This window comes from Crocuta crocuta, unplaced genomic scaffold (assembly GCF_008692635.1).
Source record: "Crocuta crocuta isolate KB4526 unplaced genomic scaffold, BGI_CrCroc_1.0 scaffold65, whole genome shotgun sequence".
NCBI lineage: Eukaryota > Metazoa > Chordata > Mammalia > Carnivora > Hyaenidae > Crocuta > Crocuta crocuta.
In genome coordinates, this window is record NW_027530683.1 from 2,498,736 (window position 1) to 2,521,036 (window position 22,301).

General features: G+C 40.4%; 1 protein-coding gene across 1 annotated transcript in view; it reads left to right on the forward strand.

Annotated features, from left to right (window-relative positions):
• The window catches only part of SLC25A21 (solute carrier family 25 member 21), a 485,884-nt gene that overhangs the window by 458,625 nt on the left and 4,958 nt on the right, over window positions 1–22,301 (forward strand). The window contains 2 exon segments of the mRNA XM_077769239.1: window positions 20,945–21,126; window positions 22,016–22,068. Of these exon segments, the coding sequence (XP_077625365.1) occupies window positions 20,945–21,126; window positions 22,016–22,068 (235 nt within the window).

Genomic DNA, 22,301 nt, shown 5'->3' on the forward strand with positions numbered 1-22,301 from the left:
TATCCAGGCTCAGGAAACAAAGCAGCTACCCAGTGCAGAGGGGCGGGGTTTGGTGTAGGCAGGTCTCCCCTCCAGTATGGGTCTCACACCCACCTTGGTGGTTATAGGGAGAAAAATGGCAACCCCCCAGTCCCTTCTCAAACCAGACATTTGCAAATCACTCTTGGGTCCCATCTCACTGTGCCGCAGGTGCAGCCAAGGTGGGCTATGTTCAAGGTCCCGTGCCCAGCCTCCTTTCCAGATCTTCCTCCCTGTGAATTAATGATACTGCCGGAAATGTAATCCCACAAACCGGGGCACTTCCTAGCAGGGGATCGAGTAGGGAACTGGTTCCTCCTGATGCTGACTGTGTGACTGCGATCCCTAGCGTACCGTCTATCCCAAAGAGAATTTCTGGGACTAGGGCACCAAGTCCAAAGAAAGCCACATTTAGAGTTAGGATCTCTCTCTCTCTGAAAGCCCTGCGGTTAGAGATGGGATGATATGATTCCTCTCTTTTCCAGGGACTGTTCTAAGATTCCTCGGCTGCTCTTTCTCTTCCTTTGGTCTCTCCGCAGAGGGGGCTCCCTCCCCTCATTACCTCCATGTTCCGGCCCATTTTTATCTTCCCCAGTTTGCAGTCCTGCACCTATGAGGCTGTCTCCTTAGTGGACTCCTTCTCTTTTCCTCCCAGACTCTTGCGGTTCAGAGTCTTTGGCTTCAGCCCTTCTTTGTTTGGGAGATGCAGGTGGGAAGTACGGAACTCCCTATTTCTCCACCATCATGCCCCTTCTGGGCATGTCTTTTAATTCATATAGTATCATAAAATGCATTTGGCTATATTTAAGAAAGAATTCGCAAAGATTTATATGTGGTCATATGTTAATAATGCTATTTAAAAATCCACAAGTGTAAACATCACTCTACGATTAATCAATGCACTTAAGTTATTAAATAGGGATTCTCCCTTTATCTGGAGAGCATTGGTAAGCTAACAAAAGATTTTAAGCAGAGGAATTACCTAATCACTCTGGCTGCCAAGTGGAGAATGCATGGAGTGGAGGTGGTGAAGGAAGTGCAGGGTATAACATGGAAATGATCTCAAAGTGAGATGCTGGGGCCTTGGTGTTGTTCACGGTGGAGATGAGGAAAAATGGACATTTTGGAGAAATCTTCAGAAGGCAAGATCTATTGGATGTGGTAATGGAGTCCACGTATGCATGTTAAGAAAAGGGGTGGTGGGTGAAGATGATTCCTAGGTTTTGGCTTCTGCAACTGAAAGGATGATGGTGCCACTGAAAGAGAAGCAAGCTAATGGGAGAATATTATGGGCTCAATCTGGAAACTTGAATTTAACTACACTTGGAACGAAACTGCAGATGTTGAGTTAGAGATTGTATGTGGGTCCTGGAGCTTCAGAGGAGAGATCTGAGATACACACTTTGAAGTCATCATCTTGAGCCAATCACTTCACTGCTCTGAGCTTCAGGTTGTGTGTGTGTGTGTGTGTGTGTGTGTGTGTGTGTGTGTGTGTAAGTAATTACATATTGAAAAGCTAAGATGGTTCTTTCTACCCAACATTATTTGGAGGATTAAGATAAGTGGTATGTGAAGTTTGTGAATTTTAAGGTGCCAACGAGGTCTTTGGTGTGGTGGTGCTGATGACAGCAATCGGGGGAGAGAGGTGGTGAGGCAGGTGGTGGAAACAGCGACCACGTAGAACCCCATGAAGAATTTTTCCTCAGGACTGTTCCTTTTGCACTTAAATGAATACTGGGGTTTTTTGTTTTTTGTTTTTTTGCCTAGAACAAAGTCATTGATTTTATGTGTTCTGTAATCTAAGCCTGATTCAAAACTGGGAAACCAGTATTCTTTAAATTTAAACCATCATAAATCAATCCTTTGTGAAGGAGAAGGTATGATAATCATGAAAACATGTTGAAGAACGTCATCAAGTTGTTAGCCATGAGGAGGAGGTGGTGTTCCTTGAAGGTTTTATTCCATTTTTGCTGTCTGCTGTCTCTAGCCCTACACTTCGGACAATTTGTGTACAGGTTTATTATTTCAGTTCCCTCATGCAGCAACCGGTCATTCTGTTGTTCTGAGTGAATTTGAGATATCCCCAATCCTGGCTGGTGTGAAGTAATTTTAGGTTTTTCTTTAATGTATTTTTTAAATCCATAAATTGTCTTGCAGCATTTTCTGTTTTCAAAGTATTTTATTTTAAAAGAAACTTCATAATGACTATCTCTGGGGAGTGGAAATGAGTCACGTGTGTGTGTGTGTGTGTGTGTGTGAGAGAGAGAGAGAGAGAGAGCGCGAGCGAGTGCGAGAGCGCAGCAGTGAAGGAAAAGTACTTTTTCTTTATACCATTCTGAGCTGTTGGAAGCCTCTGCAATACACACGTATTAATTTTATAATAAGAAATCAGTGAAAAGTTCGATAAAGTCTCATAAAATAGGATAGCTACTTAGCCTTTCACATTTTACTCCACTCTAAGGCTGTGTCTAGAGGTAAAAAAAAGAACTTTAAACAGCGAGTCTAGAGAACTCAGGTCAGATATCCACCACTGAAGTTTTTAACCCTTCAGATTGGTGATCTCTATTAGATTTATTTTTCAAATTATCACAGACATATCCTGACCTTCTGTGCCATTTCATACTATGGAAACCATTTCTGAAGACTCCATAATTTTTCCTGATCTCCTCACAATAACTGTCCTTTTCAGATAAGAAAACCAAATGAGAAGTTCTGACTCAGAGCTGAAAGTTACTATAGTAACTTATCTGAGGTTCTACAGCAAGGGGGAGGGAGAGAACCAGAGGCCAGACCTCTTTCCACTATACCATGCAATGCATTAAGTCTACCTTTTAAAAAAATATATTTATTTTGGGGAGAGCACAACTAGGGGAGGGGCAGAGACAGGATCTGAAGCGGGTTCAACACTGACAGTGTGATAGCCATGAGCCCGATGTGGGGTTGGAACTCGGGAACCACGAGATCCTGACCTGAGCCAAAGTCGACCACTCAACTGACTGAGCCCCCCAGGTTCCCTGTCTCTACCTTTTTACCTTGTATTACCACTTACAAATGATTACTGAAATTTAAACATGTGAAAGAGTGAGAATATCCAAATAATATAACCAAATTCCTCTTCTGTTCATTCAGTCCTGTAACTTGGTTCTCTCTTCTTATATTCTTAGTCTGTAATCTATAGAAACAAAGAATTATATAAGTCACAGCCCTGGAAGAACTGGGCATTAGCAGTCTGAAAATGTGCCTTAGATTATGATCTTTCAGATTTATTTTTAGGATCTAACTGTTCCTATAGTGGATAAGTATGTACAATAGAGAAAAGACTGCTTTGGATATTAACTGACCATGGAATTCATTTAATGGAGGCATTCATTTACATCTTGCAGTAAATGGAATGGAATGTCAGTATAAAGAATTATCCCTTCTCTCCAGAAAGAGGCATCACTTCTCAAAGTAAAGCCCCCTGGAAGCAGGTATTGATTAACTTAAATGCTGACATCGTTTTCAAATATCCATGGGAGTAAGCTTTCACTGCAAAAATAATTTCTTTCATTCCCATTGCAAGGTGGGGATGTTCGAAGCCTATTATTTGTGATGTTGACACAGAAATGAGAATCATAAGATTAAAATATTATCTCTTTAATAACTCTGTCCTCTAGTTTCATATTTACTGCTTTTCAAATGTTTCCATGAGCAAAATAATAGTAACAGCAGAAATCACTGTCTAAAGCTCATAGCTGTCAACAGTATTAAACTGTGCTTTCGGTTTGCATCCTAATTAAGCATGTTTGCAAGTTATTTTGCCAAAAACAATAGAACTTTTGTGTTGAATTTTGCCATGATATAAATTACATGTGTGGGTTAGAAATATTCTGGGAGAGAACAATTTTTCATATGTTCAATTTTTCTTACTTAATAAACCATTTAGACTTGTCCCTGTGGTCATTTGACTACAGACAGCATTAAAGTCTAACATATTTTATTTTCTCCTAAAGTAATATTTATAAAAGATTTCCTTTGGAAATGCAAATGTTTTTCTTTTTCTTTTGATTTTTAATGTTTTCTTTGTTTTGTAAATTCTGTAGAAAGTCTGAGGGTGGTGCCTGACGCACCTCCACTTATCAGAAGAAATGTAGAAATGTGTTAGCTTCGTGATTTAAAGCTATATCCTTCCCTGAGGTGTGCGCTAAGCTGAATGAAAAATGCACCTCTGGGTTCGAGTGGAGAGCTTAGACAGAGCTGTTTGTATTTTGGAAAGAAGAATCTCAGTAGAATTAGATCATAGTAGGATTTAATTTATGGCCATTTATTTTTCTGATTCTCTCTTACTCGATCATTAGTCTTACCAATCATCCGGTAATGGGAAGGGCGAGAGCATTAAAGTTTCATTAAGAACAGCTCTCCTTTCTGGTAACCACTGGGGCAAAACTACAAGTATATGTTATCTATAAAATTCCAGGATATGTGAAAAGATTCTGTGGTAAAAAGCAGTACCTTTCATTGGCAGTTTTCACAGACTCCCTGGGGTACGTGTGCTGGGGAGAAGGAAGACATAGGGGAGGCCAGAGAGAAGGGGGCAAGGATTCAGACACTTTCTTAAATAAACTTTAAGTCAAAAATTTACAGGCAGGCACCACCCAAGTGGATGGAAATGTGCTATAAGTAGCTTTAGATTCTCAGTGGGTTCCTTCTATTCATTCATTCCAAAAATATTCATGGCACACCTACGATGTCCCGGGCACCATCTCGCTAAGTGTCAGCACTGCCCCTGCCTTAATGGGGTTCAGAGTCTATGAGAGGGGACAGACAATAAAGAAGTCATTACACGGGGAACTAGATAGTGACAGTCATGATGAGTGCCATGGAGGACAACTCTCAAGCTGTGGGAATTTAGAAACCGGGATCCCAACCTAGACGGATGGCAGGGCCAGGCAAAGAGATGATAGAAATGGCCTTCCTTCAAAAACCATGTTTAGGCTGAGGCTCAAGGGTGAGGATTAGCCAAGATGAAGAGGATGAGCAGAGACCAGGTATTTAATCAGAAGAGCATATGTTACTGCCCTGAGGCCAAAAGACGTTTGGGGAACCAGGGAGAAGACAAAAAATTGAGGATAAGCTAGTATATGGTGAACCCGAGGGGGATGGAGCCCATGCTGGCTACAAAGGGTATCTGGTCCACAATGATTTAGGTCTGTAGAAGTCACTTGATGCCTCTTAAATGATTTAACTCAGGGGGTATGTCGAACAAACACATAAGTAGAACTAAATGGGCATGGGAAAGTGTCATTTATAGAAGCAGTCCAGAAGTAGAATCTCATGAAATAAACTTGGTCCCAAGCCTTCTTCTTGATCATATGCCTACCTCCATGTCAAAGCATCTCAGTGTGTCCTTGCCCTGACCTCTCCACCTTTTAGAATTTTGTTTTGGAAACCTGGTCTGTTGGTTTTCCTTGGGGTCAGTGCCTTTATTGAGGCAAGGAATAAACAGAGCACACCAGAATGGAAAAAATCTTACTGGGTTCCCAAGGAAATATATTAATATTTTCCTGCATTTCATATGATAATGCTCAGTGATACAATTTACTCTTAGACGGTTTTATCCAGCCGTATTGAAAGGTATTTTAGGAGATGGTGTGTGTATGTGTGTGTAGGTATATATATATGTGTGTGTGTGTGTATATATATACACATACATATATGTGTGTATATATATACACACATGCATATGAAATAATCAAGTGATAACTGTTATGCTTAAACCCTAACCCATTTTGACATTCTATATATTTTATAATTTGAACTAAGTGGGTAAGACGTTTAAAATTATTTTACATTTCACAACACTTTAAGAAACAGCTAGCTCGGGGAAGAAAGGAATTTTCATGGCTATTTTCTGAATGGCTACATTTAGATGCTGAGCTTTTAACAAGACTTTGATTTCATTCCAAAGCCCAGAGCCCTGCAAGGATAGGATCTTGGGAATACTCTACATTCCTTAAAGAATGCTTATCAATTAAACCATCTCATTTTAGTTAGTGACCTTCTGTGGAGTGAGGAGCTAGCATTTCCCCAAATTATCTCACATAAAGAGAAAACAAACACTGTAATAGATTCTTCTGATAGCTGTGAAGTGGAAACAACTGTATTTTTTAATTAAGCTTTAATGGCAGGTATTTTCATTGCAGGACAAAACAGCATGATACCATGACATCAGGGCAAAAAATGCTTTTGTCAAAGTTTATAAACAAAACCACAGAAGAGAGCCAATATTAGAAAAGGTGAAAGATCTAGACTGCAAGCTGACTCGACTCCTAATTGACTTGGACCCACTGAAACTAACAGTAACTAAAATGCAAATTTCTTCATAAAAAAAAAAAGGCAGTTTGTTCTCACCCAAGCTGCCTCCTTGTTCAGTTACCAGGAGGCAACTACGATTTCAACTCCCCACATCATTTTCATGATGGTCGTTGCCAGCTGTGGGGTAGGTGGCGCTGAGCCACTGTTATTTGCCTTGCAGTTGCTACCAGGTGCTTAACCAGTGTGGATATATATGTACTGCCTTTGTAATTTGCTTCTGAGACCTTGGTTCTTTGTGTATGATGTCCATATAGAGGAGAGAGAAAACATTTATTGAACACCAAAGACGTGGCAGGCCTGTGTATACATAAAAGAATGAATATGACCTGGCAAACTCCTTTCCCTTGAGAGGTTTTGAAGGACTCTTCTCAGAGAACATCAGAGTTTGGTGCCCATCTCCACTAGATCTGCCAAAGATTGAACCCAGGCCATCTGACACCAGAGTCCATACTTGTAATTGTTATACCAAACTTCTTTAAAGGTATGGATAGGTGAGCCTTTGATTTTTTTTTTTTCTTCTTCAGGATATATCTGCATTTCTTCAACTCATCTTTAAGTGACATGGGTTTTGGTCCTCTCTGTGGCCTGTGTCCCCCACTGCAGATGCATCAGATTTGTCGATGTCCGTGTCAAAACTGAACATAATACTACAGTTGTCAGAGGATCAGTTCAGAGTACAGTAGTCTCAACCCATCTTGGGATCTGGACACATGCCTTTTGTTTTTTCATTTAAATTCAAGCTAGTCAGGGGTGCCTGAGTGGCTCAGTGGTTAAGCGTGTGACTTCAGCTCAGGTCATGATCTTAGGGTTTGTGAGTTTGAGCCCCACGTTGGACTCTGTGTTGACAGCTCAGAGACTGGAGCCTGCTTCAGACTCTGGGTCTCCCTTTCTCTCGTTGTCATTCCCCTGCACGCTCTCTCTCTTTCTTTCTCTCTCTCTCACGCTCTCTGAAAATTAAACATTTTTTAAAAAATAAAGTCAAACTAGTTAACATGCAGTGTAGTCTTGGTTTTAGGAATAGAACCCAGGGATTCATCTCCTACATAGGACACGCAGTGCTCATCCCAAGAAGTACCCTCCTTAATGCCCCTCACTCCTTTAGCCCCTCCAGCAACCCTCAGTTTGTCCTCTGTATTTAAGAGTCTCTTATGGTTTGCCTCCCTCTCTGTTTTTTTATCTTATTTTTCCTTCCCTTCCCCTATATTCATCTGTTGTGTTTCTCAAATTCTGCTTGAGTGAAATCATATGAAAGTGGTCTTTCTCTGACTATTTCGCCTGGCATAATACATTCTAGCCCCATCCACGTTGTTGCAAATGGCAATATTTCATTCTTTTCCATTACCAAATAGTATTCCTGTGTGTGTGTGTGTGTATCACCTCTTAATGCAGCCAAAGGTTGTACAGAGATGAATTCTTGAGAGATTTGTTGGGGTGGAAGGGACAGAGAATGGGTATTGGTTTTACATCAAAATGTTGGTCTGTATAAAACTGTGGTCAGTTAAAATCCCCAGAGTATGTGAACTGCAGTCAAGTCCAGTCTCCCCTTGAACTTGTACAGTTTGTATTCACTGTGCTTAAATGTAATCCTATGGGTTCAGTCCGGGGCTGGTGACGATAAATTTTAACATTGAGGGCCTCATCTGTCATTCCAGCTTCTCCTCCTAGCCTGTGTAATCAGCAGATCCAAGAGCAGGCCTTTGCCATCTTTGCCCAGGTTCATCCAGCCCTTCACCAGGCTGTCTTATGGACGCCTCTTTCACAGGTGAGGGCTCTCCAGCTATACTCTTCATCCATCCTCCCTCATTCAGTGTCTTATTAATCAGGATAACGTGGAAGACTTTTTCAAGTAACTTTCTTTTTTTTTTTTTTTTTAAATGTTTTATTTATTTCTAGGAGAGAGAGAGACAGCGTGAGCAGGGGAGGGTCAGAGAGAGAGGGAGTCACAGACTGAAACAGGCTCCAGGCTCTGAGCTGGCAGTCAGCACAGAGCCCGACGCGGGGCCCGAACCCACGAACCGTGAGATCATGACCTAAGCGAAAGTCGGACGCTTAACCGACTAAGCCACCCAGGCGCCCCTCAAGTAACTTTCTAAAATCAAAGTGTACAGGGTGATTTAAAAGGAAATTAAACTTTCAAAAATGTCTTACTAGACCAAGTTTTCTGCAGTTTCTTCATGTGAGAATCCACATGAACTTCCTGTTTGTATCACCTCTTTCTTGGCAGCCTTGAGGAAATGAAAGATGGCATCACAACTACCCCCTTCAACTATTGATAGTGCTGTGCTACGAAGGGTATAAAATGAATTAAAGTATAGAATGTGTGTTGTTAGCACAGACTGACCAATTGTAAAATTATGGAAATAACTGAGGGAGTCTATTAAAATTGGTTTGGACCACATGTTTATATGTAATCTAACTACTAATAGATTTCTTAAAATGTTCCAATCTTTTTGAGTCACCCTGTTGTGGTCCTAACATTCTCCCCATCAAACAATTTATTCACCTATAGGGGAAGAAAAAGAATAAAAGTGTTCTATCAACAAGTAATTTGTGGGACACCTGGGTGGCTCAGTCGGTTGAGTGTCAGACTTTGTCTCAGGTCATGATCTCATGGTTCGTGAGTTCAAGCCCTGCATTGGGCTCACTGCTGTCAGCACAGAACCAGCTTCAAATCCTCTCTCCCCCTCTGTCTCTGCCCCTCCTCTGATTGTGCGCTCGCTCTCACGCGCTCGCGCTCTCTCCCCACTCCTCAAAATTAGATATTAAAAGAAAGCAGTAATTTGTGATACTCTGATAATCATGTGACTCTTTGTAGGACCACTATATTGTCTTTAATTGTCTTAGCCAAAGCAATTTACAGCAATCTCTTTCAGTCACTTCTCAGCAATAATTTTAGTTCTTCAAATGGCAAACCTATTTTAGCGATTTTTGACAAGCAACAGCAAATCCAGTCTAGCATCAACCAAGGCCAATCCTGAATGGAAAACATTCCACTAAGTATGTTTATTGAAGACGGTCGAAGGTAGTAGCCAAGGTGTATTGAATTCAAGTTAGGTCAAAGCTAGTTAAAGAGGATCTCAGATGCAGTGTGATGCCAGGAGGAATTAAAGAATGAATGAACTGTAGGGAACAAAGGAAATTTAATTTGGTCTGACATGAGGTAGGAAGATTCTAAGACTAGACTTTAAGGTGTATATTCATGCTGAGCTCTCTTAAGTGAAAAGCCCATTGCTACGCTCTGTTCAACCTTGCCTTGTGGGGGAGCAGCAGGATCCCTGGTCAGTCCCTCCCCTCACCCCTAGTCCTCACTAGCTAACAGATCTTGCTTCCCCCATCTTCCTTACCCCCTCCTTCTGGCATGTCTCTGTGTGGAATGTCTTCTTAAAGATGCCAGACCCTAATCACAAAGTTCTGTGAGATGGGCAAAGGTTCTCTGCTTATCAAGCTAGCAGCCAGCTGGCCAGTCACTCAGCAAGGCATCAAAGCCCGTGCCAGGGAAGGTAAAAGGAGAGGCACATGCTTCTTTTGATCAAGACATTTTTCCTCTCTGCGTATTAACTTCTCAAGTGCCATCGTCTTAAATTACTAGTCCTGTCTTGAGCTGTGGATATGATGTTTGGATTAGATGGTTAAGTTAGTCACAAATATGTGGTATGTTTATTGTTAACTATTTTGAGTCATATGATCTCGTTTCTGATGACGTACCTTTTGTTGAATTTTTAAAGGTTATGGAACATCACGACCACTAATGTTTTGGGATCACTTACTTATTAGTGTTTCTTATGAAGCTGTGGAGAGTCTGTAAATGATATGTCCTATCAGGGAAACTCCTTGATCTTCCTAAAGAGGGACTGGTAAACACATCTGTTCAGCTCTTCACTCACACAGAATTGCAGTGTGATGGAAGCAGCCAGAGAGTTCTACTAAGAGACCTGGTGTCAATTCCCAGTGCTAGCTAGTACTTACTCGGTAGCCCTGTCTCTTTGGCAAGTTCTACCTTTCCTCTGTCTCCGTTTTCTCATTTGTGAAGTGAAAAGTTAATATCAGCCCTAAAATGTTGCAGGGGAATGAAATCATTTTTTTAAACTATGAATATTGGATCTTGTATTGCTATCACAAATAAGGTCCATTCATGTAACATACATTAACATTTCAGGCTCCTTAGTTCCAGTTTAAAATACCGTATTTTATAAGAAAAACGGGAACATAATTAGAAAAAAAGAATAAAACTCATCTACAGATGGGGAAATAATGTATACTACTTCTAAATAAGTATTTCAAAGGAACTGTGTTTTTAAGCATGAGGAAGAAAAGGTTATTTCAATAACAGTTTTTAAATCATGATGAATTACATCAAGAATGGTGACAGTTGATTACCCTTGCAATTGAGCAAAAAATTGGAGTAAAATAGTTTAGGCTTATGCGTGAGGAATGTGGGTTAGGAACACAGGAAGTTTCCTGATTGATAACAGTTGGAACAAATTATAGAAGTAAGTTGGAAATTTTTAATAACAAGATAGATTTTTCATCAACCTATCATTTACATAATTAAGGTGTGATCCATCCTAAATATTTTACTTGGGCTAAGTGACATATTTTTCCCTCAAGTTTTTTTGAATTTTTATTATGATAAAAACACTTAACATGAGATCTACCCTCAGCACATATTAAGTGCATAATACATTATTGTTGACTATGGGTACAATGTTGTAAAGCAGATTTCTAGAGCTTATTCATCTTGCTTAACTGAAACTTGATTAGTGGCTCCCCATTTCTCTGCCCCCCAAGCTCCTGGCAACCACCACTCCACTCTTTGATTCTACAAACTTGACTATTGTAGGTGCCTCATATAAGTGGAGTCAGGAAAGTAATTGTCTTTCTGTGACTGGCTCACTTTACTTGACAGATAGTGTCCTCAACTTTCATCCATGTTGTCCCATATCTCAGTTTCCTTCTTTTTAAAGGTGAATGAGATTTCATTGTATGAATATGACACATTTTTTCTCTATCTGTCCTTCTGTCGATAGATATTTAGGTTGTTTCCATATCTTGGTTACTATGAATAGTATTGCAATGAACATAAGAGTGCTAAGATCTCTTTGAGACCTCATTTCAGTTCTTTTGGATAAATACACAGAAGTGGAATCGCTAGATCATAATTTTGGAGAAACTCTATAATGTTTTCCAGAGTGGCTACACTACTTAGAACCCCCACCAACAATGTATGAGGATTCCAATTTCTCCCCATCCTTGCTAACACTTATTGTCTTTTATATTTTTGATAATAGTCATACTGACAGATATGAAGTGATATCTTGTGGTTTTGATCTCCATTTACCAGCTAATTAGCAACTTGGAGCATTTCTTTGTATACCTATTGGCCGTATGTATGTCTTCTTTGGAAGAATATCTATACAAGTCCTTTGCCCAATTTAAAATCAGTTTATTAGCTTTCTTGGTATCGAGTTGTAAGAGCTCCTTAAATGTTTTATATATCAACCCCTTATAGATTCATGATTTGTAAATATTTTCTCCCATTCCATAGAATGCCTTTTTACTCTTTTGTTTCATTTGCTGTTCAGAAGCTTTTTAGTTTGACATAATCTCACTTGTCTGTTCTTATTTCTGTTGCCTGTGCTTTTGGTATCAAATCATTGCTAACACCAATGTCATGAAGCTTTATTCATATGTTTTCTTCTAAGAGTTGTATGGTTTCAGATCTCCTGTTTAAGTTTTAAGTCTTTAATCCATTTTGGTTTATGTGTGTGCATGTGTGCATGTGTGTGTGTGTGTGTGTGTGTGTGTGTGGTATCTTATATAGTTTCAATTTCATTCCTTTGCATGTGGATTTCCAGTTTTTCCAGCACCACTTGTCGAAGACTGCTCTTTCCCCATTGTGTATTCTTGGCACTCTTGTTGAAGATTAATTGGTCATATATGCTTGGGTTTATTTCTAGGCTCTCTGGTCTGTCCCACTGGATTCTGTCTTTATGCCAGTGCCATAATGTTTTGATTCCTATAGCTTTGTGATATGCTCTGAAATCAGGAGTCATAATGACTCCAGCTTTATTCTTCTTTCTTAGGATTGATTTGTATATATTCACTTGTAGAAATTTTTTCCTATTTCTATGAAAAATGCCATTGGAGTTTTATAGGGATTGCATTGAATCTATAGGTCACTTTCGGTATTGTGAAAATGTTAACAGTACTAGGTCTTCCAACCCGTGAACATGAGATATCTTCATTTGTTTCTGTCATCAATTTTTTTTTGACAATGTTTTATAGTTTTCAGTATATAAGACTTTCACATCTCTAGTTGAGTTCATTTCTAAGTATTTTATCCATTTTATCCCATTAAAATGGGAACGTTTTCCTAATTTCTTTTATAGTTTGTAATGTATAGAAACAGGAGTTATTTCTGTATGTTGATTTTGCATCCTGCAATCTTACTGAATTTGTTTATTCTAAATGTATTTTTATGGAATCTTTAGGTTTTTTCCTATATATAAGCCCATGTTGTTTGTAACAGACAATTTTACTTCCGATTTGGATACTTTTTATTTATTTTTTGTGCCTAATTGCTCTGATTAAGACTTCAGCACTATGTTGAGGGGCGCCTGGGTGGCTTAGTCGGTTAAGCGTCCGACTTTCGCTTGGGTCATGATCTCGCAGTTCGTGGGTTCGAGCCCCGCGTCGGGCTCTGTGCTGACTGCCAGACTTCAGCACTATGTTGAGTAGAAGTGATGAGAGCAGGCATCTTTGCCTTGTTACTAATCTCAGAGGAAAAGCTTTCAGTTTTTCATCAGTAAGTGGGATGTTAGCTGTGGGCTTTACGTATATGGACTTTATTATGTTGAGGGACTTTCCCTCTGTTCCTAGTTTGTTGAGGGTACTGATCATGAAAGAAGGTTGAATTTTATCAAATGCATTTTCTGCGTCTATTGAGAAGACTATGTAATTTTTTTAATCCTCCATTCTGTTAATGTGGTGTATCACATTAATTGATATTTGTATGTTGAAAAATCTTTGCATACCAGAGATAAATCCCAGTTCATCACGGTGTGTGAGCCTTTTAATGTGCTGCTGAATTCAGTTTGCTAGTATTTTATTGAGGATTTTTAAATCTGTATTTATCGGGAATCTTGGCCTATAATTTTTTTGGTTTTTGGTTGTGTTTTTTTCTTCTTTGTGGTGTCTTTGGCTTTGGTATAAAGGTTATGCTAGCTTCATAAAATGAATTGGAAGTGTTCTTTCCTTTTTGCTTTTTTGGAAGAATTTAAGGAGCAGGGGTATTAGTTCTTTATATGTTTGGTAGAAACAATGTGAAACCATCTGGTCCTGGGCTTTCCTTTGTTTTAAGGTTCTTGATTGCTGATTAAATCTCCATACTAGTTATAGGTCTATTTAGACTTTCTATTTCTTCATGATTGAGCCTTGGAATGTTGTATATTTTTAGGAATTTATCTACTTCTAGATTGTCCAGTTTCTTGGCATATAATCATTTGTAGTAGTCTTTTATCCTTTTTAGTTCTGTGATGTCAGTTATGTCTCTTTTTTCATTTTATTTGAGTCTTCTCCCTTTTTAACTTAGTCTTGCTGAGGGTTTACCACTTTTATCTTTTCAAAACATGAACCCGGGGTGCCTGGGTGGCTCAGTCAGTTGAGTGTCCGACTTCGGCTCAGGTCATGATCTCATGGTTTGTGAGTTTGAGCCATGAGTCGGGCTCTGTGCTGACAGCTCAGAGCCTGGAGCCTGTTTCAGATTCTGTGTCTCCCCCTCTGTAAGCCCCTCCCCTGCTCATATTCTGTCTGTCTGTCTTTCTCTGTCAAAAATAAATAAAAATATTTTTAAAAACTTTTTTCTTTTTCTATTTTTTTCTAGTCTCTATTTATCCCTGCTCTAATCTTTATTATTACCTTCCTTCTGCTAATTTTGGACTGTTTTTTTCTTTTTTCTAATGTTTTTTTTTATTTCTAGGAGAGAGAGAGAGAGAGACAGCGTGAGCAGGGGAGGGTCAGAGAGAGAGAGGGAGATACAGACTCTGAAATAGGCTCCAGGCTCTGAGCTGGCAGTCAGCACAGAGCCCGACGCGGGGCTTGAACCCACGAACCTCGAGATCATGACCTAAGCGAAAGTCGGACGCTTAAGTGACTAAGCCACCCAGGTGCCCCTTTTTCTTCTTTTTTCTAGCTCCTTGAGCTGTAAAATTAGGTTGAGATCTTTTTTTTTTTTAATGTTTATTTTTGAGGAGGGGAGAGAGAGAAAGAGAGCATAAGCAGGGGAGGGGCAGAGAGAGAGGGAGACAAAGAATCCGAGGCAGCTCCAGGCTCTGAGCTGTCAGTACAGAGCCCAGCTCACAGCTCAAACTCACGAACTATGAAATTATGACCTGAGCCACTCAGACACTCAACTGACTGAGCCACCCCAGCACCCCGAGATCTTCTTTTTTAATGTAGATGTTTATCACTATGGAGTTACCTCTGAGTATTCTTTTACTACATCTCCTAAGTTTTGTCTTTTCATTTTATCTATATTCTCTTTCATTTATATTTGTCTCAAGTTATTTTCTAATTTCTTTTTTGACCCATTGGTTGTCTAATAGTATGTTGTTCCTTGGGGTGAAGCAGGCAGCTGCCATCTTTGCTCACTCTTTGCTGAGCAAGGGGAGGACTATTAAACCTCCATCTCAGTTCTCCCCCAGGTGAGAGAACTAGACTGCTAGACTGCACTGGACCTGTCAGAACTCCACGACTGGCAAGAAAAATGCCAGTTTTGGGGGCCTCCCCAGAGAAGTTGGGATATTGGATACATAGATCAAGAAGTGACCAAGTTTTTAAGAGGTAGAGAAGCTAGGTACTTTCTCACAGGACTTTGGTAGTGAAAGCCCAAGAGTAACTTCCTTCTCCCTACAGCATGTTTCCCCTGGACCTTGCCCACATCACCACTTTCTTACTTATCACATCGTACTGTGATACTCGATCATTAATTCCCTCCCACACTCTCCCTGGATCATTTACCTTCACACTCAACTCTAGCACCCAGTGTAGGACCAGGCATCTATAGACCTCCAATAAATGTTTGTTGAATGAACAAACAAAATATGAGTGATGGATAGAAACAATGTGATATAATGATTAAGAGCCTATGGTTGGGAATCAGAAGAACCTGAGTTCAGATCCAGGCTCTACCTCTTACAAGCAGTGTGATCTTGAGCAGCTGACTTAACTCTCTCTGTCTTGTGTCCTTATCTGTAAAATGGTGTTACATACCTAATCCATAGCGTTCTTATATGTTTTGTATATATTTTTTTAATATAAGATGATGTCTTGGGGTGCCTGTGTGGCTCAATCGGCTGAGTGTCTGACTCTTGCTCTTGGCTCAGGTCTTGATCTCAGGGTCATGAGTTCAAGCCCCATGTTGGACTCCATGCTGGGCATGGAGCCTACTTAAAAAAAAATATATATATACGCACGCACACACACACACACACGGTATCTAGCAATAAGTAACTATTAATATACCATTATTTTTCATAATGAAAGTTACAAAAAATAATACAAGCATTATAACACATATGTTTCTATTTTTGCTAGTAATTTAATTGTGATTTGTTATCATTATTGACAGAAATGCTTGAGTGATTCACTGATGGCCAGTACAGAATGACCCGTTCAGATTATGTGACAGGTATCATTCAGACCCAAAACTTCACAAGTGGGCCTTCTTGCTTTGGACTGAGCTTTGGGTAGGAGAGGTGGAATGGAGTTAACAGCATTGCCTATAGTTCTACAACCTTAAAGAAACAAAGGCCTGTTTCCACCAAAGAAAGCTTTACAGTCCTCTCCAGCACATCCAGAGCTTCTCAGAGCATCACTTAACCAACCCAAAGATACAGAGAGATGAACCATAAACTTTCAGTCAACCAGTCATTCTCAGACGTTAGTGTCCAGCAAAGTAATTGGGAGGACTTGTTTAAACAGATTGCTGAGCTCCATCTCCATCACTAGGCTTGGGAGAGGACCCCAATTTTTATTTCTAAAAAGTCCCCACATAGTATTGATGATAGTGGTTCAAGCACCACACTTTGAGAAACACTGAGTTCATAGAAATGCTTGAGTTAGGAGTAACCTGACTCCAGGGCAGGAATGTGTGCAGAAATCTTTCCACTCAGGTGAATTGCCTGATAACGCCTGTAAAGATGAGGGTTTTCTTTTTCCAGCCCCAGTGTTTTCAACCCTGAACTCCCTCTTCTTTATAAATTTATTGGTAGGAGAAGTAGTTTCATGAAGTTGTTTTTAAGCTTTTATGAGCCTGACAAAATCTCTTTCAGAGAAACCTATATGCACATACACAGAAGCATTGCTTATAATTTCAGGAGGTGCTGGGACACCTCTCCCACCAGCCTAGCCACTGGCCCTAAAGAGTATCAGTAGAAAAACTATGCCCTAGGGGCACTTGGGTGGCTCCATCGCTTAAGCATCCAACTTCAGCTCAGGTCATGATCCCACAGTTCATGAGTTCTAGCCCCATGTCAGGCTCTGTCCTCAGAGCCTGGAGCCTGCTTTTGATTCTGTGTTTCCCTCTCACTCTGTCCCTCCCCCACTCACACTCTCTCTCTCTCAAAAATAAACAAACATTAAAAAAAAGAAAAGAAAAATTATGACCTAACACAGTCTTGAGTTCACATGGATGTAACAAAAATTCCCTTCTTAGAATTAATCTTTCAGTTAACTCATTTTTAAAACAGGAATAATAATAGTTCTTACATCAAAGTTTTTGTGAAGATTAACCAATATAATACATGAAAGGGCATAGTTTAAAAACCAAAAACACTAAATATTACCTTTTTCTCTCTCTTTGTAGTCTTGCTACAATAATCCTCATTCTTGAGGCAAGTGGATGCCTCTCCCTACTAAGAAAAGATGAGGAAGTATACGAAAAAAGAGCCCTTAGAGTAATGTTTCAATACCATAATCTATGCCCATCACCTTCTTCCACTAAGATCTGGTCACAAGCCACCATATCCAGGTTCTCCCTGTGAGCCACTGAGCAATGGGATCTAGCAAGCCCAGGCTTAGCTCTGTGACATGAGAGTCTCAATTTATTTGCCCTAAAATGCTCCTCTTTACAAACGTCCAGTGCCTTGTCATGTCCCCATGTTAATGCTTCCTGGCAGAGAGAGAGAAATGTGAAGTTCTAATAGAGGTTTGTTTCTAGGCTAGAAGTTGCTGAATCTCGAGAAGTAATGATTAAGGGCTTAAGCCTGATTCTCCTCATTTCTACAAAAATAACTAAACAAGTACCTTGATAGGCCAACCAGCAGACATTTATTTAGCACCTACTGTGTACACTGTATAATAGATAACCAAAAGAGAAGTAACACATGTCCCTAGGCAGTGCCAACTGACAAGCCAGCAGGGATGATAGATACATGCAAAAATAAGCCAAACAGAAAGTGAGCCTTAGCAAAGGCAATGATTGTGGTTCATACAGGGGTTCAAGAATACAGGAGAGGGAGAAATCGGTTTTGACGGGGATCCATTAAAGTGTCTTGGGCAAGGTGAGAATCAAGCTAGGCTCTAAAGGAGGACTGGGGCCATGGTAGGTGACTGTAATGGAGAAGGATATTATAGGCTGTGGAAGTAACTTGAAGAAAAGAGTTTAAAAAGTGCTCAGTTTAACTTGGCATGATTACGATTTAACCAGGGTGACTACAGTATGGGAACGGCGTGGAGGGGCAGAACTTGAGGCTGGAGAGAAAAGTTGGAAGCGTATGGTGGGAAAGAAACCGAAGACCAAGTGAGGGGCTTTGGCTTTACTCTCTGTGCAGTGCGGAAGGATTGAGGATCTTTGGTACCAGGAGCAGATCTGCTTTTACAAGTAAGAGAGCCCTGGTGCCACTGTGAAGAATAGATGATAGAGAGCAAAATGAAAACAAGACCGGGTAAGCTAACAGGAACCTAAGTCAGAGCAGTAGGAGTAGCCAGTAGGTGATGCAGAGGAGAGGTAGGTGAGAGGCTGTGTTTTGAGAATGGTTGAGGACATGTAGGAAAAAAAAAAAAAAAAAAAAAAGGGCAGGCTGAGAGGGCTCTCCTTGGCACATCCAATCACAGGCCAGGTTGTTGCATAAAGCAGACCATGAGCTTCAAGGAAGAAACTGGCGAGAGGCCCAGGTGGTAAGGAAACCTCTTGGCTGTCTCAGGAAGACTTCCCCTTCTTAGAATGCCCAGAAGGGTAGCAACTGACCATTTGCTTTGCCTGCGGAGAATATCAGAATCACCCGTTTCTAGACATGGGTCCTCAGCCTGGCAGCTTCAAAAGTCCTGGAGATCTTTTAAAATAACGTTCAGGCCCTTGCCCCTGTGATTTTGATCTGGGAACCTGAGGTGGGGCCCAGGCATCTGAATTTCGCAATGCTCTAAGGTGAATCTGTTGCACATCTGTTTTGGGGACCCACTGTGGGACCTTACAACTAGTCTGGAAAGTGTATAGAAACCCTGGGCTCAACATGTACTTGTGCTAATGAACACTGATAGGCTGAAGACCTTAGGTTTTGGTCTGCATCAGTGTCTTTAGCACAGTGACCTTCACCGAGTATCTGACACCCTCCCCACCCCCGACCTCTAGTCCTCAGGGAACAACATATCGGGAGATGGGAGAGGCCACATGCTTGCCAGGGTCCCCCAAACGTCCCAAAAAGGCAATGTACATAAAGTCATCCTTTTCACCCTTGTCCCCAATTCAAAAAGGAGAGCTTGGCTATGTCACAAGGGTAACATAAGAGAATCTTGTTACTGGATGCTTTGAGACTCTACGAAACAGGCTACATAATAACACGGTCCATTTTCTGCCAGGCTTATCCAACATTCATTCAACACTGTTACTGCTATTGTTTTAATTTCTCGGAAAAATAATACAGTTACCAAGGTAAGGCAGGTGTTAAACCTGTCCCTTCTATACAAGGGCTCTCTGTGATTCGGTGACTCGTGTAAGGTCAGACAAACCAGAGCCAGGCCTGAATACCCCGTCCTTCTGAGCCCCGGTTCTGCTTCTGGGCAATGATGGAGAAGGGTAACATAAAGGCATTTTTCTCTCCTTGTAAAAGAGAAAAAAATGGGGGTAGGGGGAATCATTTAAACACACCTCATACTGCAATCACTGCATTGTTTTTCCTGTTGAAACACCCTGTTGGTTTTTAAATCCCTTTAAACCTACCCGGCACCTGTATGGCCCAGATCCAAGAATTATTACCGAACCCTTCACTTTTTATATTTAGCCACATAGGGGTTTCTGTGATGGTATCTGGCTCCTGGTTCAGTTAAAAATTTCAGAGCTTCCAAGAGTTTTCTTCTTCCACAGAAGCTAGAAGCATGCAATGCTCAGACAAGATTTTTTAGTTTTAATTAGGTGGGGTATGTCTCGCTGCTTATGTTCTCCTGCTGGGTAAAACGGTATCATGGCACTACCCTGTATTGCTTCTGTGTGAAGATCCTCCCGAAATATTGACCGAATGAGAGGGCAGGAGAAAGATGGGGGGCAGGGGTGGTCTTCAGAAGCAGCTTATGCATGATTTGTGGGATGACCTCTCTTCAGGGCAAGAACTGAGGCCGAAAACATAATGAGAACTTCCCTGCAAATTCATTATAACAAAGCATAATGTGAGCTCACTGGGCACAAAAATAGGCAGAAGGAAAGTGACTCCCACATAAGACCTAATTAAATACTTTGATGTCAGAAAGCAGAGCAGGGAGGGGTGGAAAATCAAATCTGACCAAAGTAAAGGACCTAAATTCAAATGGAAAGAAGAAATTTCTCTCTCTCCCTCTCTCCCTCTCTCCCTCCCTCCCTCCCTTCTCTGTGCCTCTGTCTCTCCTTTTCTTCCTTTGCCACGAAGGAAGAATAAGGCTCAGGAACAATAGGTTGTAAATTCTTCAGCCAATTAGTCCAGTGACTTACTACTGTTTATAATGCACAGAATGTCACAGGCTGTTTTGCAGCCTCCCCAAGTTGGTTTGTTAATAACAGGAAGCTAGCACTTCTCAGTACAGTGGATCAGCTACACGTGAAAATAAATGCAAAAAACCTGGAGGGGAATAGCAGCAGACCAAGAGTAGCCTTGATTTAATTTAACATTTGGGGGTCCGCACACAAATGAGCATTTTAGTAGGCTTCATGGTGGAAGTTGCTGTCATTTGTAAAATATTCTGGCCAATTAGCTAATAGTGTGCTTGGATTTCTCCTGTTTTGATACAGTAATACTAAGTACATTGTGAAGCCCAATTATACAAATCATCCCCATATGCCATACCAGTCTTTCTTTATGAACTGTGTTTATAAATCCTGTGTGAGGAAATGTGTACTTCAGCAATTTAGACCATGTGTAAAAACATAGCCAATGGGATTGTCAAGAAAACAAGTTCCAGCCTAGGAAATCCTAATGTGTTCCGCTGGAATAACAGGAGGGTGCCGGGGAGTGCAATGCTCTGCTTAAATACATATTGCTTTATAGTGTTTAGCTAATTTAGGGGCTTCCGCTTCCTTTTCTGTTATTTTATTCTTCTTTTCTTTTAGGATCCAACCTTGGAGTTTTTGAGAAAATTTGGGATTGGTCTTCTCTCCGGCACAATAGCCTCAGTCATTAACATCCCTTTTGATGTTGCCAAAAGTAGGATTCAAGGGCCTCAGCCAGTTCCTGGAGAGATCAAGTACAGAACCTGTTTTAAAACAATGGCAACAGTCTACCAGGAAGAAGGGTAACATTCTTATTTTAATAAGTGTGCAGGGTTCACGTATTGTTAAAAGTATATCATACTTCCATTTTGATGAGAGCCATTAAACCCTCACAAATTCGGTGTGTGTCGGAAAAGCTCTCATGAATGACAAACTGTGAGATAACACAGTAACAAAATGTTGGCCACAGAGTTCTTACACCATCAAGAACCTCGGGCCACCGTCCTACAATCTGCTCTGTGTTTGTCTGAGAATGCAAAGATGAACTTTTGCTTGTCAGTTTGCACAATATGCCCTAATATACCCTGCTAACATGTGGGCAGGAGAATGATTGTTTTCTCACTGTGAATCTAATCAAAATGTCACCTTCAGTATAGTCTCCTGGGAGAATTAAACGTGCGGGTTCTGTGAAAGCGGTCTTCTTTCAAAAATGTGAAGTACGTGGGTTTTTTCCTGCTAGTTTTTAAGTCTTACATTTGTCTCTTCACCCCTCCTCACCCAGATCTTATTCTCCAGTAAACAAGTAATATTTTATTTCAATTAAAGCTATATCATATTTCCTTTTGTGAAGACTGAGTTTGTGGGCTTTTAAATTTAATCACAAAAGTCATTTTGTCCATATACACCGCTGTCTTGAAAGACCTGTGTTCAAAGCAAAAGCCATCTCACTGATGAAAGTCATATTTTTGATGGAGATGATCAGCAGAGCTTGGGCAATAGCAAATTGATTAACTCTTTCCCTTTGTCCAATTTGTTGTAGAAAATATATGGCCAGATAGTGTTTGGTTTACAATATGTGTAATTTCAAATAAGTGTTCTTGTAGACGTTGCCTCAGTAGCTCCATAAAGCTGAGGTACAACCCCATTTTCTTTTCAGAATTAAGAATGTTGCTCTTCCCCTTCCTGTTGCAGGATTTTAGCTTTGTACAAAGGCCTGCTTCCCAAGATTATGAGGCTTGGACCAGGTAATGATGTTTTTATTACATCTTTCCTTCTTTTTTGTTCTAGCATCGCTTTTTTTTATTTGTGTCTGTTGGAAACACATTAAATTTATCATACTGTGAAAGATGAAATCTTGAGGATATAAAGGATATATGAGTATTCAAGATACCAAAGGTATCCATTAGAAATGTTTTTAAAAAAAGTTCTCTACCTTTGTTTGTGAGGTACTATCTAAGGTCTTGCTGGAGGCTGGTAG